The sequence below is a fragment of the Colossoma macropomum genome, unplaced genomic scaffold (genome assembly GCF_904425465.1).
Source record: "Colossoma macropomum unplaced genomic scaffold, Colossoma_macropomum, whole genome shotgun sequence".
NCBI classification, from domain to species: Eukaryota; Metazoa; Chordata; class Actinopteri; order Characiformes; family Serrasalmidae; genus Colossoma; species Colossoma macropomum.
In genome coordinates, this window is record NW_023494804.1 from 24,567,223 (window position 1) to 24,592,038 (window position 24,816).

The 24,816-nt window shown below is 39.0% G+C and overlaps 1 protein-coding gene and 1 non-coding gene across 3 annotated transcripts; one reads left to right on the forward strand and one right to left on the reverse strand.

Moving 5' to 3' along the window:
- Positions 1-885: 885 nt before the first annotated feature.
- On the forward strand, positions 886-15,786 carry cdc42se2 (CDC42 small effector 2). 2 transcript variants are annotated; one of them, XM_036595217.1, is made up of 4 exons: positions 886-1,209; positions 12,576-12,677; positions 12,904-13,021; positions 13,718-15,786. In XM_036595217.1, exons 1-3 carry the CDS (start codon positions 1,156-1,158, stop codon positions 13,003-13,005), a joined length of 258 nt encoding a protein of 85 aa, XP_036451110.1. In that variant the 5' UTR covers positions 886-1,155; the 3' UTR covers positions 13,006-13,021; positions 13,718-15,786. The 2 variants fall into 2 exon arrangements, with proteins under 2 accessions (XP_036451110.1, XP_036451109.1); XM_036595216.1 differs by having other exon boundaries at positions 1,058-1,209; positions 13,721-15,786.
- Positions 15,787-23,137: 7,351 nt separating this feature from the next.
- trnar-ccu lies at positions 23,138-23,210 on the reverse strand. Its single transcript has one exon. It is a non-coding gene; the product is annotated as a tRNA-Arg (tRNA).
- Between the last annotated feature and the right edge of the window lie 1,606 nt (positions 23,211-24,816).

Here is a 24,816-nt window from a genome sequence, read left to right on the forward strand (position 1 = left end):
AAAGATCTCAGAACGAATCTATTAAATTAATGATTGTTTTCATGATGAATGATGATATCAGAATTATATCACTATCTCCAGATATATGCCTAAAAAAATTCATCATCAGACAGAAGCTCAGACTTGACTAATTTGATCTGCTGTGCTACAATCTGTGCATTTTATTCATTTCACTGCATTTGTAGCACACAAAGAAATGCTATTTCTTAATACTGCGAAGACAATGAGATGCAGTCCCAATTTCTACATTTTGTAAATGTATTTGTATCAGCATTTGCAGATGTATAAGTGAAAAAGACTGGATAGCAGTATTAATCCACAATCCCCATATCGGTGCACCCCTCTTTCAGATGTTTAGATCAATCTGATACTTGATTGTGTTTATTGTACTTCAGAAGAGGAGAATGTTTAGGTGAGATGATGCCAGGCTGCTGCACTGAATTGTCTGTGTTCAATAATTTTACTGTATTTTATCATTGTCGTGCAAAAAACGTATGTCTGCATTTTTGTTTTTTTTCTTTTTTGCATAATTTGAAAAGTCAATTAGCCATTGCATTGTTTCAAAATTTCATGATGAAAAGACCCACAAAAACAGTGTAAAATTATTTGAATTTTTTTTTACAGTTACTTCCATTACAAGTTAATCATTTTTTTTTCATTTAAAGTTAGCATTTTTGGAGAGTCTCTATTTCTACATTTTAAAAATGTTTATGTATTGGTATCAGCAGCAGAAGTTTATCACCAATTCTAGTCAATGCAGTTAAATTGGCATCTTCGGACTGATGCATTACAGAGCATTTTTACACCTCTACTCTCTGTACAGCGTGTGTGTGTTTGTAGATGTGAAAACCATTTATGTTTCCTTCCTTTGTCTTGCAGGTCTGAGGGATTGACTTGCGAAGAGCACCAAAGAGAGCCCTTCTGTCTTTGTCTCGCACTCATGATCTCTCTTCTGCCTGGCCTGAGGAAACAATCAGCCATCTAGCACCGTGTACCAAGGCTGCTGAGCCAAGCCCAGCCATCTCCAGCTCTTTCACAGGATCCCCCGACCTCAGCACACTCTCCTGCCCTGCTTCAGCTTTCTGTGGGCCCCCTCGACCCCCCCTTCCCCCTCCCCGCGAACACTGGCACAGCAGCACTTTAGGACTGCTAGTCATGAGTGAATTCTGGTTGTGCTTCAACTGCTGTATCGCCGAGCAGCCGCAGCCGGTAAGCAATTCTGCACTGATGAATGCTGTTCATGCGTGGGGTTTACCGGACGTGGGGCCCGCAGACTCCGTCCCCAGACACGCATTCAAACCACAGGAAGCAGGAAGTGATCATTGTGTCTTTGTTAGCGAGTGGCACCTGTGACTGCACGTGTAGCACATGAGATGTTTTTTCAGATTGCAGAACATGATTTCAGATACACAGCTATGTTTAAAAAAAAAATCTGCACAGAGTTGCAGTACTGTACAGTACATTGATTTACATTGTAGTCAAAACAGACTTTAGAGACAAGTTATCATGTTGTTACTGAGAAAAAAGAAGAAAATGCACTAGTATAACAAAACTGGACATCTAAATTTGCAATTTGAATTGCTTGGATCATGAGAGGGAGACAATGCAGCCAATTTCTAAGACTGACCATTGTAGGCGTGGAAAACATTTCCCAGATTTCTTTGAGGAATTTAAAGCTCTTCTCAAAAACAATGAAAGCTGTAATAAAGGCAAAGTGTGGACACATTAATTACTGAAAATTTGGCTTTATATTTAGTTATTGAGGCTTCAGTGTAATTTTCTCTTAAATTATGTTTTAACAGAAAATAAGTATATCTTGTGTTTAATGACCATTAAATAAATGAAGGGTGAACTCTTTTGCACAGTGTTGTAGTTGATCAGCCAAGACATGTTTGGTGTCTGAAGTTCATTCTTTGAAATTGAGGCTAATGCAGTTGTTGAATGTTGTAGATCCAAAAGTTCATCTCTGTGTATTGTTAACTGGTGTATTGGTAGAAACTTGTTTACATTGTTATTGACACTATATGATCTACTGTAACTAAAAAAGCAAACTTCAGACACCAAACGTGTCTTGATTGATCAACCAAATTTGGGTATTTAGTTGGCTATTGGGAGTATGTTTGTCCGTGGTCTTGGATTATCAACTATTGAGGGTATATAAGTGGGTGGCAGACAACATATTTGCTCTAAGCTACATTTACATCTTTTTCTAAGTGTATGTGTGTGTGTGTGTGTGTGTGTTTTTGTTAGTGTCAATGTCATGTTATTCCTGCCCGGGTTTTAGCTCTGTGCGCGAATGCTAGCCCCTGGTCCAAGTGCTCCGATTCACCACACCTCCCTGGAGATAGATACTGTCACAACACATTGGGCCCTAGTTTGTCTCCACTTGCCTCCACAGCTCCAAGACAGATAAGATTCCTATAAAAAGCCCTGCATACTCTCCCAGTCACAGCACTACTAAAAATAACCAAAAAAGGATTTGCTGAAGAGAGTCCCCTTCATCAGAGATTTGCATGTTCAGCTTCACTGAAATCTAGTGTTCTTTACTGCGCATTTTGAGACGGAGTATGACTTGGTCTTAATTTGTCTGTTGATAGATCTGATTCAGTTGTTGAAACTCTGAGCTCATTGAGTTTTGAGCTTGAGTACCTCATCTAATTGACTTGTTGGTTGTGTGGTTCAAACTGAACAGATGCGCTGGACACAACTCAGTATGTGCATGTCTCTGAGGGTGGTGTTAGGTAATTGTACTTTATATGCTTTGGAAAATCTTTGGCACACCCTGTACTGATTGTTTAAATTAAATTAAAGTAATTAGTCATTGACTGAGAGGAAGTACGCTAACATTTTCTACAACTCTTGAACTGGCAAGACATTAAGTGTATAGGTGGTCAGCATCTCCGTGTCGCTCCACCATCTTCTGATGCTCTTTATTTAGCGGTCGCTGGGAGGAGGTGAGCTTTGCCGTTCAAGGCCTTTTATGGCCAAAGCATGTGAGGAATCTGGAGAGCTCTCTGGCTTCCATAATGATCAGTGATGAACCAAAAAAGCTTGGCAGCCCTACGCTGTCTTGCCCCATTGCAAATGACTATCTAATTTTTATTGGGCTGTTTCATAGCAGGGCTAATTAGCGTATGAGGCCATTTCTTTGTGGCAGCCATGGACTGATGCCATTTAGAACAGTACACAGAAGTTTTCTCTTGATCAGTCATGAGGTGCACTCTGCTTTCTTTTTAATTTAAGACAGTTCCATCCACTAGCTAGGTCCCCTTCTGTCATATAGTGCTTCAAGGCTGGGAGAGTGGAGGCTAGAAATGAAATCTGAATAATAATAATAATAATAATAATATACTTTTATATTTTACGTGACATTTTATGGTGTTTGCTATATCAGCACCACACAGCAAGAGAACAGCACTTTATGGAAGGTTGTTTTTGGGTTTTTTTGGGTTTTTTTTTAGACTAAGAACATTTGTGGTGATGTTCAAAAAGCACCGCCTAATGAATAAATTAATTAGAGGAGCAGAATGTAAATTTAGTTTTGCATTGTTTTATTGTTTAGGTTTGGACTCAAAACTTCAGGGTTGGGTTGTGTTCTGACAAAATTTTATTTAAAAAAATGTGATGTTAATTTAGCACTGTGGGTGGCAATGAGCCAGTTTGGGTCAGTTTTGGTGGGTCAGGTTTACACTCAAAACTGGATGATGCGATTAGAGTTGAGTCAGATTCAGACAAAATTTTGTTGGGCTTGTGTCGGGTTCAGACTCAGAACGTGACCATTTGAGTTTGGACCGAAATTTCAGGCCCGAGTAAAGCCTGGTGGTGCTTCCACCATGTCTCATGCAACATTATTGTGCAGCTCAGCACGCTTGAAGGAAAATGCTAACAACCAATTCTGTTACGTCAGCTAACAGATACCCATGATGAGTGATGGGGGAGGAGAGGGCCATCCTACCCACCCAGAGAGAGCAAAGCCAGTGTGGCATAGGGGCAACAGTTAGATGGTTGTGCCAATTGGGTGCTAAACCAACATTCACACAGACAAATTTACTTAAAATGCCTTACAATCCAAAGTATCACAAAAAGGCAGGTGAACAATTGCTTAATTTATAGATCATATAGCTGATGGAAGTGTCAGACTCACATAATTGGGCAGGCTTACATATTGACAACAGCTTTTGCTTTAAATAAGGTAGACTGTAGTGTAGTCTATAGGCAGCTAGCGAAACATTCCAGTCTTAAAACAACAGCCTTGACTTGTACCTGCTCTGTTGAGGTAATCATTATTGGCAGTGAAAGCTGATTGTTGAATTCCCCTACTGAATTTTGCACAGTACTTTTCCAATAGCCTGTTGTCACAGTTGAATAACGCTGCAGTAATGTGGAGGATGATATGCTTCAGGAGTTGAGAATACTTAAAAACGCGGCTTTTGAATTATTAATGCAAATTAGTGCCTCATATTCTGCCTGAGTTTTCCACTGATCTTAAATTGGTGTGTAATTTAGGAATATGGGTTCATTAAATTAGGTCACACTTTCCCTCAAGCCATGAGTGCGTGTGTGTGTATGTGTCCCAGTTTAGACCTGTCATCTGCTCTTTGATGAGCAGGGACATTGAGGCCTATATAACATGGGGCTAAGCTCATACATAGGTTGTGTTCAGAGGAACACAACTACTTGAGCCTTCTAATCTAAATGCAGCTTTGCAAAACTGGGCTGATCATTTGTGAATGCATGCATAAAGTTGTGTATATTTTGAGCATGGTAGTGAGTCAGCCTCATAAGATGGAGAGTAAGAGTACATGCTGTGTGTTTGAAGTGCCTTAATGAAGTGTGTTCATAATTTTTATTGTAACGATTCACAATATTCATTACTTGATTTGACCTGATACAGTGGTGTCTCAAGTCAGTACATTTTCGATACAATTTAAAATAAGGAGTGCCTGAAAATGGGCCATAAATTAACATGCTAATGTTGCCGTTTTCAGTTTATTTATAAAAACAAAAAAGTTGTGCTTCAGTGTCCCAATCAAAGGTGTGATTAGACCCAGACATACATAAGAATGTTCCCTATTTAACACAAACAGTATGATCATTATGATCATGCAAATTCACTGCAGTTACTACATTTCCCAAAGTGCCCCAGCATCTTTCCTTTAAATGCTTTCAGTTTCTATATTCTACAGGCTGTATGGCAGCTGTCCTCAATATGGAGCTAGCAGTAGGAGAGACAAAAGACACATGTATAGGGTAGATAAGACTGTCCCAGTATCCAGGTCAGTACTTTGGCACCAAAGAGAGCTTTTTTATTGCACCTGGTTGGGCAACTTTTCCTGGTTAAAGTGTATAAAGGAAAACAAGAGCTTTCTGTTTTTAATGCTGTTCTGGGCTATGCAGTCGACAACTCTTAACCACAAGCTAACATGATGGTCCCAATACCACCATATGATACTATACCACACCATATGCTCTGATAAAAGACATTGTATTGTCGTGTTACATCCCTTTTACATAAGCCTGCATGCATATCATCTCTGTCGTAATAGATGCTTGTATTTCTAGAATGATAAACAATATAAAGCAGGCTTTTTTTAGTCTTATCTGCAAAGGGCTGGTTTGATTTCAGGTTTTCATTCCAAAAAAAGCAGGAACTCATATGATTAGTGGTTTGAAGACTAATTGATTAAAATTGTGGAATCAGGTGTATTCCTGCTTGTTTGGAATTAAACCTGCAGCCACACTGGGCCTTTGTGGATGAGGCTGGACAGCACTGATATAAAGGGCAGCTGGCATTTTTAAAAGGTTAAAAAAAAAGTTGTGAGGTTTTGAAATGACGATGATGTATTTTATATTTATATTTTGTATAGTATAAACAGTGAATAAGACCCATTTGTCCTTCCTGCTTCAGTCTGCTGTTAATAATAAACCCCTGTTTAAATGGTTGTCTAATAATAAATTTCAATTTATAGTTTGCTTCGGGATTGCTCCTGTGAGAGTGCTTAGGTCAGTCTGGAAAGTGAAGTGAAAAAGTAGGACAGAAACAGCGGCTGACTGGCACTCAGATGGTGAAACTGAAATGGACATAACCGACATTCATGGGACCTGAGGCTAACGTGGAGCTCCCTCATGACTGCTTTAATCTCTATTAGGTGTCTTTATAGACAGGCATGTATCTTAGAGCACGTATCTTAAGGTTCTTCCGTATAGAGCAATTTAGTTAGATTGTTTGCACTGTATTTGGAACTAAATTTGTGAGCTGCTGCTTTACTCCTTTGCTCATAAAGTACGTCTAAATTTGCACTGAAAGTTCAGGTTGTTTTGGTTATGTTCTAAAAGTGTGATTGTTTTACTGATCGCTTAAAATGTACGAAACTTTGAATGGAAACCCTGCTTATGAAAGAATGTGTTTGTAGGCAGAGTGTGTGTGTAAGTCAGCTGAACTGAAACAACCTTATTCCAGCCAAGACTCAATGCTCTGCATGCATGGAAGCTTTACAATGCGCCACATCTGCAGTCAGTCATAAGTATGCAGCCCAGTGCAGCGTAGAACTAGATGGCACAGTGTCTGGATGCTTTCCCTCTGTTCTTGTTGACAACCGGCATGTAGATGACCAGGCGGTAATATGATCCAATCACTGTTGTCCTGCATGATGTCACCTTCACCACTGCAGTAAAAGCATATTCAAAGGTATTTTGCTCTCATCTTGCTCTTAGATGCACACACATTGCAGCAATTTGGTAATCTGGATCTACTCACAGTGTGCAGCTTTTGATTCCTGATTTGTTCAGCCTTTTTAAAACGCCTTCAGTTGTGGGCACCAGTGGTTTTCTGCACAATTTGATGCTCAAGACTAGGCAACTGTGCTGAACTTCAAAATAAGTGGCTGTCCTGAATGAATCGAGTTCAGTGCTAATGAGTTCTGTCAGTCCAGAAATAAGAACATGTTCATGTGTTGCATCATGAATGTTCAGTGTTTCATCTGCATCTGATCTCAGAGGGAGAGAGGGAGAGAGTTGGTTGCTCTGGCTGGGTGTGACGCTGTTTTGCAGTCAGATGGATATAAAGCAGATACCCCGCATGTGTGCAGTGTTGCAGTGATGGTGGGCAGGCTGCAGTCGGCTGGGTGTGACACTGCTCTGCACTCGGACTTGGCTGGTCTGGTGATTTTAATTTCAAGAGAACTGTAGGTGAGTCATCCTCTGGCTCTCTACAAAGGCAACAGAGAGAGAGCCAAAGCCAGCAGTAAGAGATCCGCAGGTCAGCATTAGTTCAAGCGGATGGTGGATAAAGAGCTGACATTTCTCTGCCTGTGCAGTGCTGAGGAGCTGATGGCAGCTGCTGGGGTCATGGAGGGGCGTAAATGTGGTCATTGCCGTAAAATCATTGTAATGAGGTAGCAGGGTTGGGACATAACAGAATACAAGTATTAGGAGTATGTATTCAGAACACAGAAAGCAAGTATCTGTATTCAGTTCTCATTGCATTTTGGAATTTTCTGGATAAAGTTACTGTTTAGATTCAGTATTCAGGCATCACTACTTTTTTTAAAGTATTACCAGCTCTGTCAGGTAGTGCTATGTCTGGTTATAGTGATTCTGGTTTTTACAGTGTAGTGCCCTTCACACAGTGGATAGGGTTCAGTTCCCCCCTCTCAGGCAAGAACACTGTGATATACTAGTCCTTGAGTAAGACTCCTAACACTATGTTTGTCTACGTTTGTAACACGACAAAACAAAATCAGTGTTCTAGATAAAAGTGTCTGCCAAATGCATGCAAATGTTTCTTAGGGGTGTAAACTTTGACCTACACCATACAGCAGTATTGCTGGAGAATGTACTTACCCAGCTTGATAAGTGTATTTTGACCAAAGTACGCACATTCTTCACTAAGTGGCCTATTTTATAAAGAGGTCTAAACTTGCAAAACTGATGCTTCACTTTGATGGGTCTCTATGCTTTAATGCATTTTTTGTCCTGAAGGCAGCTCTGAGCACTGGAAATGTCACAGCATTGTATCTTAAAAGAATATCCTGTGCAGAGTGATTGCAACTGCAGGAAGTGTTCTAAGCATATTGCCCCCCCACCCCCCTATGACTTAAGGTCTTTAACAGCTACAATGCAGTTGGGGGTAATCGGTTTCCATGAGGGCATAAAAACCACGTGCTGGATTTATGCTGCAAATCTTCCATTGCACCCTTTAGATTTGTGCCAGCATCTCAAGCCAACAATTCTTGGACCATTTTACAGCCAAAACAAGAATTATATGAAAATGTTTAAGATGGATTGAGAAAGGCTCTCAAGCAGCAAGCACATCAAAGAGCTCAGCTGGACAGCAATGTCATATTTGCACTGGAGATGTCAGCAGGTTCTGCAAATGTCACTGCATTTATGTACTTCTTCATTGAAAGGCTGTGCGCCAGAAACAAAGGTTAATAGGCTAAATTTGACTACAGGCTTTCACAAAGATTGGATTGTTGTGAGGTGACATGCTCACAATGGCTGTGCCGCTTTAGGCGGGTTTCCTCTGTAGTTCCCCTTTTGGACCTATTTGAATTCCTGCCATTGTATAAATGAATCAGCTTCCTCAGAGATGAAGTATACCACGTGAGAGACTTTGTATTTCAGTTTGAGTTTCCCACTCATGTTTTTTTTTCCTGTCTCTGCACAAGTCGAGGAGTTGGTGCATCTTAGTCTTGCGATCACAGAAGTTTTGAAAATGTGCATTTTACCATTTTACGGAGACTTTGTCGGTGCGTCATGTTTTCTCATGCTTTCCCACCGCTTTGCCCCAACTAGATGCATCATGCATTTCCAGTCTCCTGTGACTTTCCTTTTGCGTATGTCTATGTGAGTGAATCAGCAAATTCTCAAACCCCCCCACTGACGTTCTGATTTCCCCAAAGCAGCCTCCCCTCAGGGCGCTTTTGGACTGCCACCAGTCTTTAGGCCCTCATCAGAGTGTGCTTGGTTTGGCGGAACATTCAGTCCCCTCTGTCTTCCTAAACAGCATGATGGACTAATGTTTCACTGTACTCTTTTAAGTACTATGCAGAATGAATGAATCTAACAGGGTCCCCCTGTGGAGAAAGAGAGAGAGACTCCTTTCCACCCTTGACCCGCAGTTCACCCCTGGCAGTAGGAGCTTCCCTCCTGGCCAGATTGGCCTGCTGTGAGTTGGTACTTTACAGTTAAAACATTGCTCAGCTGGAGGCCTGTTCATGAAGCCCCAATAGACAGACTAAAAATGGGATTTGGCAGCCTTTCGCAAATCTGCTTTTATTAAGTCGAAATAAGGGGGGCTACAATGAGTCGGGGACCAAGTTCATTGTTTGAGAATAGCCTTGAGGTGTTTTCACGTGGGGAATGTATTGTGCCATTAAATTTCATTTTCTGATACCAGGTGAAAATACCTTGTGGTAAGTCTTACTGTGTAAAGTTCCAGTTTGGTATCAGTGTAGTACATTATCTGCCTAATAAACTGGGAGTGCTCTGTGTACACTATGGTTTGCATGTTGTAGCATATACTAGAGGCTGGTCATGTAGCAAAAATGTTTGGAATCTTGGTACACCATAAAGAAATAATTTGGCATAAAATTTCATTTACACAATTTTACACTTAGATGCCTAGGTGTAGTTGATCAGCCAAGAGGTGTTTGGTGTGCAAAGTTTGCTTCTTGATTTTAGCACTGGAGCTATGAGGCTAAAGTTGATAACAAACACCAAACATCAGTGGTCACCAAAATCTTTTCTGTAAATACATCCCCAAAGCCTCTCTCAACCCACTTAACCCACATCTAGTTTTGTGTTAGGGTTGTGGAGACCAGTCGATGTGGTTTAGGACACAATATATGATGTAAAAGAAGAACAAAAGAGAACGCTGCTGGCAGCCATTTTCAATAATATGCCAAAATTGGGCATGTACATCATGCAGGCATGTGGACTCTAGATTAGATTGTTCATTTCTACAGTTTTTATTTAGTAACATACCTTCAGAAAATTTAAGATTAAGAATTATTTGTATGTGGAAAAACAACAGAAATTGTAAACGTAATCTTTAGTATCCAAAGGCCTGCACAGCATGTCGTGAGTCATAATTTGGCACATCACCTGTTATCTAAAATGACTGATTGCAGCATTCAGCTACACAGTTTTGTTTATTTTATAGTTCACAGTAAGTAAGTAGCTTAATGAAGACCTGGATGTGGTTTGAGCGAGTGGAGAGATGTTTTGGGAATGTATTTTAAAAATTTGGTGAAAAGTTAATCTTGTAGCTACAGCACTACATTAAAGAGGCAAAATCTGGGGTAACACTTCAGTTGCATAGCCCACTGTAGATGCTTCGTAGATGCTTACTTGGCATCTAACTTAACTTCAACCCAAAACTTAAACCTTGCCCTCAACCTAGTTCTAAATCTAACCCTGCTATAAATCTATACCCTGATCCTAACACTGATGACAATCAACTGAGTTTCAAAAGATAGTTTGTTATTAATTTAGAAAATCTATAGATAATCTGTTGGGGGCAGTTCATATAAAGTAAGGCCAAATTTGGACACTAAACATGCCTTTCCTGGTCAACTACGTCTGAGGTAAGTTTTATGTTGTTTAAATAGATTTTTCACCACACTATTTATTTCATTTTTTCTGAGGTTTGATAACAGGTTGGAACAGACACAGTACACCAGCAGAACCATAACATTTGAAGAAAAAAAAAGCCATAATATTTCTACAATATTTTTTAATAATTGTCAGAAGATACTCAATGTAATAAAGAACTCAATCTAATAAGGAACAGATTTGTACAAACTCTCTACAGTTGGTCCAAATCTCTATTTTAATTCAATTAGCATTAAATAAGAAAAATAAGCATGCAATTAGCCAGTGTTCTAGAAATACTGATGATTTCCCACTATGTGCTCAGGAAAGCGTATCATAACCTAATTTATCACAGTAACTTTCACATATTGTGGTATCAGCCACTCATAGCCCACTCTAAATAAGAGGTACCTCTTAATTCCGCATAGTTAGCATGCCTGAGAGTACACTCACACTACGGACATCCTTTGTGTTTTATCTCTGGCATTTTGTCAGCGAGCAACGGGGAATGGTTGTGGAAACGGCAGGTCTCACCATTCCATGACCAGTGAGGTGTAAGACGCCACCTACTCACTCGCTGCCGGGTCGTCATAGCAACAGCTGTACGGGTTGTGGGCAGTGAGCGACTGACTTGTTACCGAGTAGCAGAAGGGAAAATGTTTCTGCCGCTTTTGATAGCAGCTTGTGCTGAGAACAGACCTCAAGTGATTGACTTTTAATCTGTCGAACAAATTAAGTAAGAGAGGCAAAGCCAAGGCAGCATGTCTCCCTAATTATGTTTTGACTATGAGGTGCCGAAGTGCTTAAACCTATAGCCGTATGTTAAATACGTCTGACAAGGCTTGATTGTGCAAGTCTCATTTGTCCTCTGCCAAATCTATGTTTACTTAAAAGGTCAGTCAAGGGAACAGAGATGCTTACATAAAACACAGACTGGAGGCCTCAAGACTGATTGGACACATTTGCTGTATTAAGGACCAGGCGTCAGGGAGTCGTCTAATTGCATTTAAATCACGTTCTATAGTTCTGATTGCTAATATTATAGTGCTTCTGTCCAGAGGGAAAAAATGTGAGACCATTTAGAACTGTTTGCTTATATTTATCTTGGCTGATGTTTTGTCCAGTAGGTGGTGCTAGCAAACAACTGTATGTCAGGAGCAATGGCCTTTATTTATTGAAGTTGCATAAAAAAGCGCACAGATTTGACTGCCTTTTATGACATACAAGCTACTGTGTCTGATTCATAAAGCATTTGCATGAATTGAGTTTTGAAGTGGAGATTTGAGCGCAAATGATGAATCAGCTTCCGTGCATGAAATCAAGCGCCAGCCTGCCTGTGCCTCATATACATGAAGCACACAATAATTCGAGCAGATGTTTTGATAGGGAGCCAACAGAGTGACAGCATTCAGTAGCACATGAGCCAATGGCTGTGCTCATAGGTGGAGTTTGAGGTTGAGCAGTGAGTGCGGTTCCCCCTACTGACCAAACTTTTTATAGTGTTAAAATTCTGACGACTGGATAAAATAAAGTGTGAAATTTTTCTGCAATAACATTTTTAAATGCCATATTATTGCAGTGTATGAGATGGTTCTGCACTGTTTATATTGTTTATTGTTTAGTTTGTGGTCAGTGTCAGTAGTATAAAACAGCAGCACAGTGCAATTTTATAGAACATAGAATAGTTACAGAATTTGTTTATACCCATGTGTGAATGTGAGAAGTACTGGATTATTATTTTTATATTCTATTTTTATTCTCATTGTTAGTGTTATAAATTATATTGCTAATAGTTTTGGTTAAGTAACCTTTATAATCAGATTTGACCTTGCACAACTTGTGAATCAGCGGCAATGAATCTTGAATCATTTTCAACAGCCTTGCAAAAAGCAGAACAAGAGCCAATTTTTCTGGTCAGTGAACATGTGTAATCTTTGTTTGGCTACTTTTTTTAAAACCATATTTTGTTCTCTCTGCAGAAGCGGCGGAGGCGTATTGACCGGAGTATGATTGGCGAGCCCACAAACTTTGTCCACACGGCCCACGTGGGCTCTGGAGATCTGTTCAGTGGCATGGACTCTGTAAGTGCAACTGAACCAAACCAAAAAATTTACTCTTGCTCAAATGAGTTGCTCATTTGTACATCACATGTTTTCATTGTGTACAAAGCCTTATTAATACTAGTGAATACAAGATGTACAAGATATGTTATGCATGTGGAAACAGACGTACTGCGTGTAGTTAATATTAGTAAGGTACTTTAAAAGTGCTCTGCAGTATCTTAAGGCCTTTTTATTTATTAAATAGGTGAACTCAATTCAGAACCAAATGCAGTCGAAAGGTGGATATGGAGGAGAAGCCATGCCCATCAATGTGCAAATGCAGCTGGTGGACACAAAAGCAGGATAATATGTAACTTGGAGAGGTAAGTGATTTTCTGAAAAGCCTTTATAGATTGTATTAAAATGATAGTTTGGACAAAAAAGAAATTTACCCCCATTGTACCCCCAAATGTAGTCGATCAGCCAAAACTTGTTTGTTGACTGTTTGCATCTTTAGTTTTGCGCTGGAGCTACTAGGCTAATGTAGCTAGTAGGTAATGGAAGCTTATATCCCACTAATTAGCTCTGTGCCAACTGCCTGCCTACATCACTACACAAGTGTCTCTAATCATGTAGCTAAAAGCAGACATTTTAAACCTGAATTTTGATTGTATTTTTGTCAGTTTTTGAAGCAAATAAAAAGCTGCTGCCTTTAGGCCCTCAGACTACACAAGTGCCTACTTGGTTTGTGTGATTTTGACATTGCCTCTACTGTTGTTTATAATTTATTTCCAAATCTTGTGGTCCCAGGAATAGAGCTAGTGAATTAGCTTTATCGCTCTTGGATGCCCCGCTCTAGATTTCACCTCCAACCTATCATGGATGCTGGCATTACCATAAATTCGCAGCATTGAAAATTTGTTTTTTCATAATAGGGGCCTTTTCCAATAAACATTATTCATATTCATGTTCCTTTTTTCCCTTGAATGACTTCATAGCTTTGTAGTCAAGTTGAAATTGTGTTGTGCTTTTCTCAAGTAGAGTCATGTTACATTCAGTGCTGTTCCCTTCTCTTCCAGCAGGCCTCTCATAGATCAACATCCTGATTCTGAAGATGCCTGCCTCCGGTGGCCTCCATCCACCTGTCTTCAGTGACTACTCCCAGCCTCCCCCTGTTCTCACCCAGCAAACACATGGACAGTCATGCACTCCATGGGAATGAGGATGCCCTGCCTGCGGCCGCCGGTCTGCTGGACCAAAGCAGTGCTTCAGTGTCATCTCCACCCCAATAACGGACGCTTACTCGCTCGCATGCTCCCTCATCGCCGTCCCGTCTGCCTAGCAGTGCAAAGTGTAACCTCGCTTTCTTTGTCTGTGGTTTGCCGTGAACAGCTAATTTCTGAGCACTCTATTTGAAGGTCTGGAACCTACAAGTACAAACTGTTTATTTTTTCTTTTGTTTTGTTTCGATTTTTTTTTCTTCACAGACAGACAGACTTTGAGTTCGAAGACTGGCGCCAAGCCGCCAACGATGTTTGTATAAAAAGTGGCTAGCGATGGCCGTGTGGTGCCAAAATGCTTGTTACAATGGAATGATGGCTCTCTGCTGACAAGAAGTACCTTCTTTTATTTGACCTAGGCACGAACGAATGCCATTCTGTAGGAAATGTGATAGTTACTTCGCTGTTTACATCGTTTCAGTCCACATTCCTTGTATCTTTATTTTTTCTTGTGATAATGATATGATTAGACAAACATTGACTGATGTTGAAATGCACAGCCGGCATTTCGCTCAACGTTCTGCTGTAAATGTTTTCCATAAACTTGATATGAAGATGCTCAAGCTATAGTCGTATGCTGTACAGTTAATGTGGAAAAAAAGACAATGTAGTCTATGTCCTAATGCTCTATGCTGATGTGGCGAAAATATTTATATGATTGTGGAATCCTGACCATGGGGCCAATTGACTGTCCTTGTCTACATTAACAGTAGACTCCTAGTCTTCTATGAAAGACAGAAATACCTCTCAATGCAAATAGTGGTCTTTTGGAGTAAATGTATTTAGGTAATATCCTAGCAATTTGAGTCAAATGCCTGGAGGATGGCATTTATACACAGAATAATCTACCGTCAAATCCTGCAGACATTGGTCAGGTTGAGAAACTTATTTTTCTAACTTCTATGTTTCAAGTAATTGAAGATAAATTTAATAAAATTGCACTAATTGCTCTGCATTATAATGCAAAAATTCTGAAAAGTCCTGCAGCTTGTTCAGCTAGATGGCTCTAGGTGAGCCATGCTAGGCTCTTTAAATCTATGATTCTATAGGTCAATGATGGAATTCCTTTCTCATGATTTGCCACCTAAATATTGTGATCAATTTCAGATATGAGTAGTTTTCCAGCTGACATCATGACAGCAAATCACATTATGTAAAGACCACTAAATCAGGGTGAATGTGTCTCAGATTGGAACAATGCAATGCAATGGCCCATGGAAGTCAAATAATCACGTGTGTTTATGGTAAATGAGAGAAAAAGGCCATACAGTATAGGAACTAACAGCTAAATGTATGTATTGGTCCCCGTTGTCCTTTTGTCTTTTTCTCAAGTGCTTTCTGTTTGTATATACTGTATGTTTTGTGTGCCACAACCTGATCCTAATTTATTTTCCCTTTTTGCATTGTTTTTTTGGTCCATTTTTACTGTCATCTCTTTTAAAATGATTGGGTTTCTCTTATTCTGTCTCACTATTGTCAAAATGAATCATTTTGGCAATATTTATTAGTTCAGAGCTGGACGAGGAGGAACATTTCCTGGCACTCACATGGAGATGTGTTCAAAAGATCAACAGCCAGAGACCTGTGACATCAGAAGACTGAATAGATTTGCTAATTATCAAGTTCTTGCAATCTAGTCATATTTTGGCCAAAGTGGTATCACTGACATGCAATACATAACAAGGACTCGACTCTCAGCCTTTGTTCACCACAAATGGATTTCATCATCAGGGAATTCAACAAAACCAACTGTTACTTTAGCTGTCATGACATATTTTTCTACACTCCTGCTTATGTTACTTTGCATTCTATCTTGGCTTGTAGATGACCAAATGTGTTCTGTTAAAATAAATATTTTTTCCATGTTACCTGACTTAATCTATGAATGCACATCAATTAAGAAAGCTTTGCGTGTCTTGAAACTTTTCATATACCAAACAGTCAAATTTTAAGTGTAAAGTGAGAGTAAAGCATTTGTGGAATAATTCATTTTATATGTTTACATGCATTAATATTTTTATGTTTACTGCGAGATTGACTACAGGTGAGCACTATGAGTCAGTCAGCAAAAATGATAAAGTCTGTGTGAATTGGCTTGCTTCTTACTGTGATGCATTCCAAGAGCTCTTTCAGAAACACTATCAGTGAGGGTCTCATAGCTGGCTAAATGTGGGGGTGAAGGGAAGAGAAGGAGAAACATCATATTGCTTAATATTACATTTACAGTGACATTTTAGAGGTGGGTAAAAGACATGGCATGTTCATAAAATTATGAGAAAAAAATTGTCTTCTAAATTATATCATAAATTGCACTTAATATGAACAGGTACATGAGCTAGCAAGGTAAGAAAAAGGCCCATTTTGTTTTCAGGTTGATATAAAAGTGAACTGTTATTGTTAAAGACGACAATACAGTAATCTCTCATTTACCAGTTGAATAGAAACGGAGATCTACACAAAGCCTACAAAAGCCGTAGCACATGATCTACATCACTTTCATGCTCATAACTTCTCTCAGTGACCCTTCAGGAACCTGTGGACGGCATTGTCATCAAGAGACCACCCTCTTCATGACAGAAAGTCTACACAGCAGAGCATGGTAGGGTGCTAGTTGTTTAAATGTATCATGCAGTACTTGTTACGTTTCTCTACTTATTTATTCCTAATTATAACTTATAATAATACTTGTTATATTTCTCTTCTTATTTATTCCTAATTTGTCACCTGTGTGTATATAGTTCTTAAAGAACCTTTAAAAGTAGTTCTATATGCAACCCTGTTTCCACTGAGAAGTTTTACTGTTTTTTTTTTTGTTTGTTTTTTTGTTAAATATGCCCATTTTAAATTTGATGCCAGCAATGTTTCCAAAAAAGTTGAGACGGGCAACAAAAGACAGGTAAAGTTGAATAATGATAAAAAAAAACACCTGGTTGAACATCTAACAACTAATTGAGATAATTTGCAACAGGTCAGTTATATGATTGACTATAAAAAGCATCCCAGACAGGCTGAGTCTTTCAGAAGTAAAGACTGAGAGGGGTTCACCACTCTGTGAAAGACTGCATGGGCAAATAGTGCATCAAAGGCAAGAATAACATTTCTTAGTGTAAAACAGCAAAGAATCTAGGGTACATTATATCATTCAAGGATTCAGAGAACCTGGAGAAATCTCTGTATGCAAGAAACAAGGCTGAAAACCAATACCACTGGTTTGCTCATGGGGGCTTGGACACAGATTTTTCTCTAATGCTGCTTTGTGACAACACCTGTTGTAAAAAGCGCTGTATAAATAAACTTTGCTTTGCTTTGCTTAAAAAGGTTTTTCTGTTGTTTAGGTCAAAGAACGTTTTTTGTTATAGAGAATGCTTGCGGAGTTTACCAATATACTGTACTAATGAATGTACTAATAGCAGTGGTTTACTATTCTGACATACTGTTTAGTTTGGTAGTACCAGTGACAAAAAATTGAAATTATTACAGCCTGGCTTTCAGTTCAGGCTATAAATTTCAAAACAGGGTCAAAAACAGAAAAAAATTGCTTCTGTGCTGCACATGGGATTCTAGTACCGTGTTAGACCTAAGCTCACGGCAATTCACATGAACAGTTTTTGGCCACTTAACCACAGATATATGAAGCTTGTAAAAGACAATCCATTAAATTCAATTTGAAGCTTAATATATTTTACCTTACTGTATTTTGCAGTTTCACAGTGACTTTTTTCAGTTACGTCTGGCACAGAGCCACTGCTGCTCGCGTGTTAGGCCTTCAGTTCAGCTCCTGAAGCCCTAACCAATGGGAGAACTTGCTTAACTGTAACTACCTTGATACCACAGTGAAGAAATATCCTTTTCTGTTGGACGTTTCAAGAATTCAACCCTTTTGTTCCAACAAAAACTTGAGAAAGAAATGTTGCTTTATAGATAAAGTAACTACAATACCTGATGAGGTTACGTACAACAAGCAAGATGATTATATTAAATTATATTAAATCTATTCCTGAGTCTTTGTTTCTATTGTCTTGCTCATTAATGAATTCATTTGTTAAACTACTGTCTTTTTTCTGTAAAACCTGTAAAACACAATAAATTATAACTTGCTCGGACAGCTGTGTAAACTTTGGGGATTTGGAGACCCCTCTGGTGAAAATTAGTAATTGCATTCAACATGCAAAATAACGTTTTGTAATGTCTGTAATGTTTTGGACCCCCTTGAGTGGATAAATCTAAAGATTGTGAGCACACTGAAAGAGTATTTAAAGAGAAGCCAGTCAAAACTTGGTAAGGGGCATGTCTCTCGAGGATATTAGTGAATTATCTACTATTATCATTACATTTTCATCAGTATAATGTTGATTTTACATTTGAGACCTAAACATCGAGCTGGATCTTCTTTTTGAGTCTGTTCGTGTGGCGGTAACACGTAAAGACGCATAATATGGTCTGAAAAGCTCCGACAACATCAGCCCAGCCACACTCTTGAATGACTATTTTCAGGTTTTACAAAGTGACTCAGTGTTTTTTCTCCTGTTTCGACAAAAAAATCTTACATAGTGCAGCTTTAAATAAAACCGTACTAAAAATTAGACCTTTTCTTGGAATCATTAGGCCTTCTCTGAAGGTCTAGAAGGTCCTGAGAGTTCACCTTTGCATGGTATCAAAGGCCTTACAACGTCTCTGGTAGAATGCAGGCAGAGTTTAACTTGAATGTGTTGTGTGCTATGTACTCTCCTGTGCAGTATGCAGCTCAGAAGGAGTGGATGGGTGGGAAAGCAAATCCCTCTCAATGTCCCCTCTGTGAGCAGATTAGCGGTGTGGTGGACTCAGGTTAGATAATCAACACATGACACACTGACCCAGCAAAACAGAGCCAGCTAATGCAACAAACACACCAGCACCAGTGTCACACCCACACAAATGACATTAAGGAAGGAATTAGTGGGAGAACAAGGTCAACAGTCAGTGGACAAGGAAAATGTGCATGGCTCACTGAGGAGCGCTGAGACGTGTTTTACCTCAAACATCATCTAAGGAGTGCTGTGTGGTAGAAAGTGTCAGTAGCTCTTTGTGGTGTACCCCACCTCAGTGTAGGACTTGATCATTTACATTTCGCAAAGCTGCAGGCTGGAGCTCCCTGCTGTTGCTAGGCAACATGGTGGCCAGCAAATCAAGAGGTTTGGTTGATGACGTCTTCCTGGGCGATGACTAGCTCTTGAATGAAATCAAAGTGCACAGTGTTTCATGAACAGATTCGCTGTTGTGAGAAGATCTATGGCTCACCTTTATTTTTGAATTAAGACTTTGTACTTTGACGTTACTGTGCAGGAAAGCAATACCATAGAGTATTAGCACTGGGGTGATCCAAACACTCCCAACCTCCCTCCTGAGACTCACTGCCTAAGTAGTCTACTGTTATTTCTACCAGCCACGCCCGCTCTGTTGACATTTCAGGAAAGCCTATGCACAATGCTCTTTGAAGCTGAGCGTGTAAGGGGGCCTGTATGAATGCGTGCACACAAACCACATACAGTCATGGAGTGGAAGAATGGAGTGGTTGTGAGTTGGATTTGAACTGTCTTGTTATGCAGGGCTTTAACTGCTTTTGAGTGACTTTGTAAATACATCCTTCACTACGCTGCTTCAAGAGAGAAGTTCATGCCAGTCACAATGTTCCCATATGGAAAAACATACAATCGTAAAAGCTTATTTTTAACATTTTTTTTCCAAACTGCACATTAAAATTACATGTTAACTTGTGTTGAAACATGTGAAGTGTTAATTATGTTTTGTTACAAAATCAATAAAACATGTAATTTAAAACTTTTGCATACAGTATACATTTGTTTTCTATATGATATACATTTTAAACCATTTCAAACACTAAAATGCATATCAGAATATCTTGTCTGTACCTAAAACATTTGACAATAAATTTGCACTATTAAAATGCTTGGTTAACTATTAAACATGTAGATGAAAAATTAAGATAAATGTTAACAAATATGCATTTACCATGCCAAAACTGAGTGTTGTAAGTGTTAGAGCCCATATCTCACTCATTTTGTAGAAATGTATTTTCTTTTCCCCTGTGGTCCACTTATGTATATTTGTGGGTTTATGTACCAAAAGCAGTCATAATTTATTTTTACATGATCATTTTCCAACATTTCTGTCCTTTAGAACTAAGGAGGCTGTTTTTGTTACTGACAGATTATATCTAAATGTTCTCTGTTCTGATTGGCTGCCCTGTACCGTGCCTCATTTAAAAAGCAGTCCAGGCTGAAACACTCCTTATAACTTCAGCATGAATGAGCCGAACTAAACTGCTAAATTAGACAGATATATGTAAATGACATCACAAAAACTGTAAATTCAAAATGGACATTTTTTTGAAGTTTAGTTTTCAGTGTTGGACTGTTTGGACTGGGCAGTGACTGATACATTTTAAAACTTTAACAGGGTTTATATACTACATCAAACTCTTTTCATTAAAAAAAGTAATTTTCTATAATATGGGGCCCTTAATATACTGAAGATTTATGTGGTTGGATTTATAAATTTTTTGTTCTTTCAAAATATGTTTGTGTCAAAACTGTCATTGCACTATAATGTATTATTGCATTGTAATATAACAAAAACATCAAATACATACATTTTCACACATTGCGAAAATGTATTTGAAAAACACACTTTGGATAAATATTTTTCCACGTGGGTTGACATCACACACAAAAATATTGTCTTTCTTAAAAAAACAAAATACATGGACCTAGAACTTGCCAATATTTCCTTGTGTGATAGTTTAGTTTTGCCTTATTCCATCACAGTACTGTTTAAACTTGTCATGCTAAAATTCCAAACACCCAGTTCTTCTTCATTATTTACGCTGTGTTATGAAAATCTGCTGAGAAATTCTCAAAATGCTTGACAGGTTTATTGCCTTCCTGTTCAGTGTTTAATGTGGTCATCAATCTGAACATTGGGTTCATGTTCCCAGCCACACCCTGTAAACTTTAAACTTTGTTTTTTTTATGTTGTCCTTCTTCTTTAACCACTATTTTCATGCATTAAACATCAAAAGTTACAACTGTGCAGTCTTTTATTTGTTTCCAGAAGAGATGCCCCTCAGGCAGTGCTGTCACTGGCGAGCCTGATTAAGACTAATTATTCAGCACGTCTGGACCTGGCTCTGGAACAGACCTGACTTCCTTGAAGGTTGTGAGAGCATACCCCATTGGCACAAGCTACAGAAAATATATGTAGTAAACATTACACCTGTGAAGATAAGAAGTTCTGACCATGGTGGAAAAGGACGGGCCTGATTTTATCACAGGGCAGAAAAAACAAATGTAAAATGTACCATTCAAATACAACAATCTGGCCATTTACTATTCTGCTCTTTATAGATTTATTTTTTTAGTAATGTAGCATGATTTTCCATTCACTTTAAATACAGGTTATTCCTCTACTTTCTTTTCCATATCTTGAGGATTGTGGTGCAGGAGTGTTTAATAGCTCCCCTTGGTGGTTGGTGAGCATATTGGGATATTATAGATAGTTTGGTTCTTCAAAAGAGGCCTGAAATGCAAAGAGGATGGCTGCCTTTGAAAACATCTGAACTCACATTCTACTTAGTTTTATCAACCAAGAAATAAATGCAATAAATAATGTCCTATACGATTAAGCAGTATACCTTCTTTTCAATATATTCTGGATGGTAATGGTAATAAAGAAAATTAATTAGGGGGATTCCACCAATTCTGCAAAAGTATAGTTGAGCACCTCTTATGAATTATGAATTGAATGAATTATTTTTTCTGTTTTATTTTGTAAAACCTTTTAATGAAAAAGCCAAAATATGCTTTATTTATGTTTTAGTGACCTCTTTGTTTCAAATACAGGGCATCAAACATTTTTTGTTGCAAGGGCTCAGTTAAACTGATCATATGTACACAAAGTTATTCAGAGTGGTTTGTTGTGAAATGTTCCATTCTAGAGAAACTTAAAGTCAGAATTGTTCAAGTGGTGGTGATAGGAACCAGATGTCTGAAGCTGTTAATGCCTCTAAAATCAACTTCACAGAAAGTTAGAATTATCACCATTTTACCATCATCACCATAACACCATAACACAATATAGAACTGGTTTTAATAAAAATTGGCTATTTTTATGTTGTAGCCATTGTCATCACTGGCTCCTATCACCACCACTATAAAGAAATCAGAGCTGGTAAGTGTGTCTACAGCAAACTGTCTCACATCAAACCACTTTGAATGACTTTGTTTACATCTCATAACACACACAGCACCATCCTAACTCAACCTGAGTCACCACTATGCAAAACGTTTGCACTGTAAACCACTAATGAACTGGATCTGCTCATATATCTCACTCAGTTAGATCTAATATGTGACATAGGATGGCACTTGCAGCAGAAACGAAGGAGGGGACTTAGGAGGAGCGGATTATTCAAATATAACACACTCGGCCTTGGCAGCCTTGGCTGAGTGAGCTAATCGGCTAGCCATGCAAACTTTGCAATGCAAAACATTTTTGGAGAAGTTTGAAAATAGCATACATGTGAGTAATTACTTTGTCTGGTTATAAAGCAAGTTGCAATGCCTTTCTTTTTGTTTTTGTTAGCCATGTAGCCTTTAGCAGCCAGCTAGCAGAGGGAGGTGATGAAGTTGTATCAGCAGTCATGTGTCAGAGCTGGAGAAGATTGTAACCTAAAGCCCAGCTATGGTTTTGAAATATTAGGCATTTTAAAGATGTTTATTGTGTGCTATGGCTTATGAGCAGCTTTGTCTAGCATTGTTTTGAGGTTTGAAAAGGTAACTGTGTGAGGTCGCAATAAATTCTGGGAAAGTTATGCTGTGAAAGTTGACACTGGTGTACATGATATTATTGTCCCCTTTAAGAGCTCATCTGACAACCTTCACTTGAGCTAATAAAGTAATGGAACAGCCCAGGTGGACAAGGGGTGGTTAAAACTGTTTATACTGAAACTTATTTGAAACTTTATTGAAATGGGGGATAAACGGGCTGCTAAAAGAAAACATCCTTATTTTGAATAGCTTTGCTTTAAGTTGCTGTACATAGCCTGGGCTTCCTCACATCATGGCTGTAATATAATTAGTTCCTAGCAGAGGATGGTTTTGATCCATTGACCTCTGGGTTATGGGCCCAGCACGCTTCCGTTGCACCACTCTGCTAGCACTACACCCCAGATGGGACTCGAACCCACAATCCCTGGCTTAGGAGGCCAGTGCCTTATCCATTAGGCCACTGCGGCACAGTAACACATTTATAATGATGCATCAAACTCTGCTGTGCATGGAGCTGCATATCTGTAGGCCAGTCAGAGTGCCTATACTAATCCCTGTCCACAATACTACTAACCACAATGGTTGTCTGGTCCAAAGAGTTCTGTTTTCTTTTTTCATGTCATGTGAATGGTACGTGTGCGCTGTTTAACTGGGGAAGTGATGCCACCAGGATGCACTCAGGGGAGAAGACAAGCGGGTGTAGCAAGTGTGATGCCCTGGTCAATGCTCTGCTGGGAAACCTTCGGTCCAAGCATTCATGTAGATGTCAAATTGATACATGCCAACTACCTAAATGTTGTTGTGGACAAGGTACAACTTTCATGACAGTGGTATTCGCTGATGGCAGTGGCCTCGCTCAGTAAATTAATGCCCTCTGCCACACTGCACACCTTGTTCAGGCATAGTTTGAGGAACATGATGAAGGTGTTGCGCTGGCCTCTAGATTCCCCAGATCTCAATACAACTGAGCATCTGTGGGATGTGCTGAAACAACAAATCCAATCTGCAGCCGCTTCACCTCACAACCTACAGGACTCTGCTGCAGACATTTTGTTGCCACATACTACAGCGCATCCTCAGAGGTCCTGTAGAGTCCATGCCTTTGCAGGTCAGAGCTGTTTTGGTGGCATGTGGATGACCAACAGAACATTTAGGCAGGTGTGCATCTCAAATATGGATGGAGTTAATATATCAACAATAGACCCACCTTATCTGAAGTGATACAACAACATTATATCAAAGGGAGAGGAAAAGAGGAACTTCATAAGGGATATGTTTTTGTCTGGTTTCTTGTTTTCTTTCTTTTTTTTTTTGGCTGGAGAAATGTATCCTCTCACATTCACCCTACAAATCCAGTCCTCTTTATTAGTTTCTACAAAGTTTCTCACCTGTACCTGCATTCTGTGCTGATGACAACCTCCAAGCCAGAAGTCTGGCCTGCTTCATCAAGCTATTGATCTCCTCTGAGTTAAAATCAATAGTCATTTGTTTTTTCCTCACCTAAGCAATGCATTAGAATCCTACCCTCAGTGCAGGTAAGGGCCCATCATAGAACAGAGATGCTAGTAAAAATAATGATGACTTTACACCAACCTAAACTGAGGTGTGTACTGTCAGTTTGAAGACTTGCAGTGTTTCTGACAACTGAAACACTGCCTAATAACTGAGATGTTGTTTTATGATGGTTGTAAAAAAAAAAGATTTTGGCCTGAAACATTTTAGAAATCCATTCATGGCAGAGAGGCACTGAAGGTTGTTCTAAGCCAAAATAGTCAATAAAAAAAACTTATTTGGCCGTATTTGTGTTGTTGACACGTTCCTGTCACCACTACTGTAAAGAAGTCAGTCAGTAATTTTCTCTAGAAAGTCTCTTCATTTCACTTTAAATCAAACTAAATTATTTTATTTGCGTCTCAACAATTGAATTATGTCGTTTATAAGAATTGGTGGAATTATAATTCTGCAAATGTCATTCAACCATATTTTGCACAAACCAGAAAGATCAGGAAATCTTTAGGAAAAATTATGTTTTTCAATAAATATTCCATCAGTGATCATTTGGTAATTCTTGTT

What these genes read in the sequence shown, in the direction of transcription:
- cdc42se2 (XM_036595217.1), top strand. Translation starts at nt 1,156, where the DNA reads ATGAGTGAATTCTGGTTGTGCTTCAACTGCTGTATCGCCGAGCAGCCG. An exon ending in TCGCCGAGCAGCCGCAGCCG is followed by an intron (nt 1,210 to 12,575) that starts GTAAGCAATTCT and finishes TTCTCTCTGCAG; the next exon opens with AAGCGGCGGAGGCGTATTGA. An exon ending in TGTTCAGTGGCATGGACTCT is followed by an intron (nt 12,678 to 12,903) that starts GTAAGTGCAACT and finishes TTTATTAAATAG; the next exon opens with GTGAACTCAATTCAGAACCA.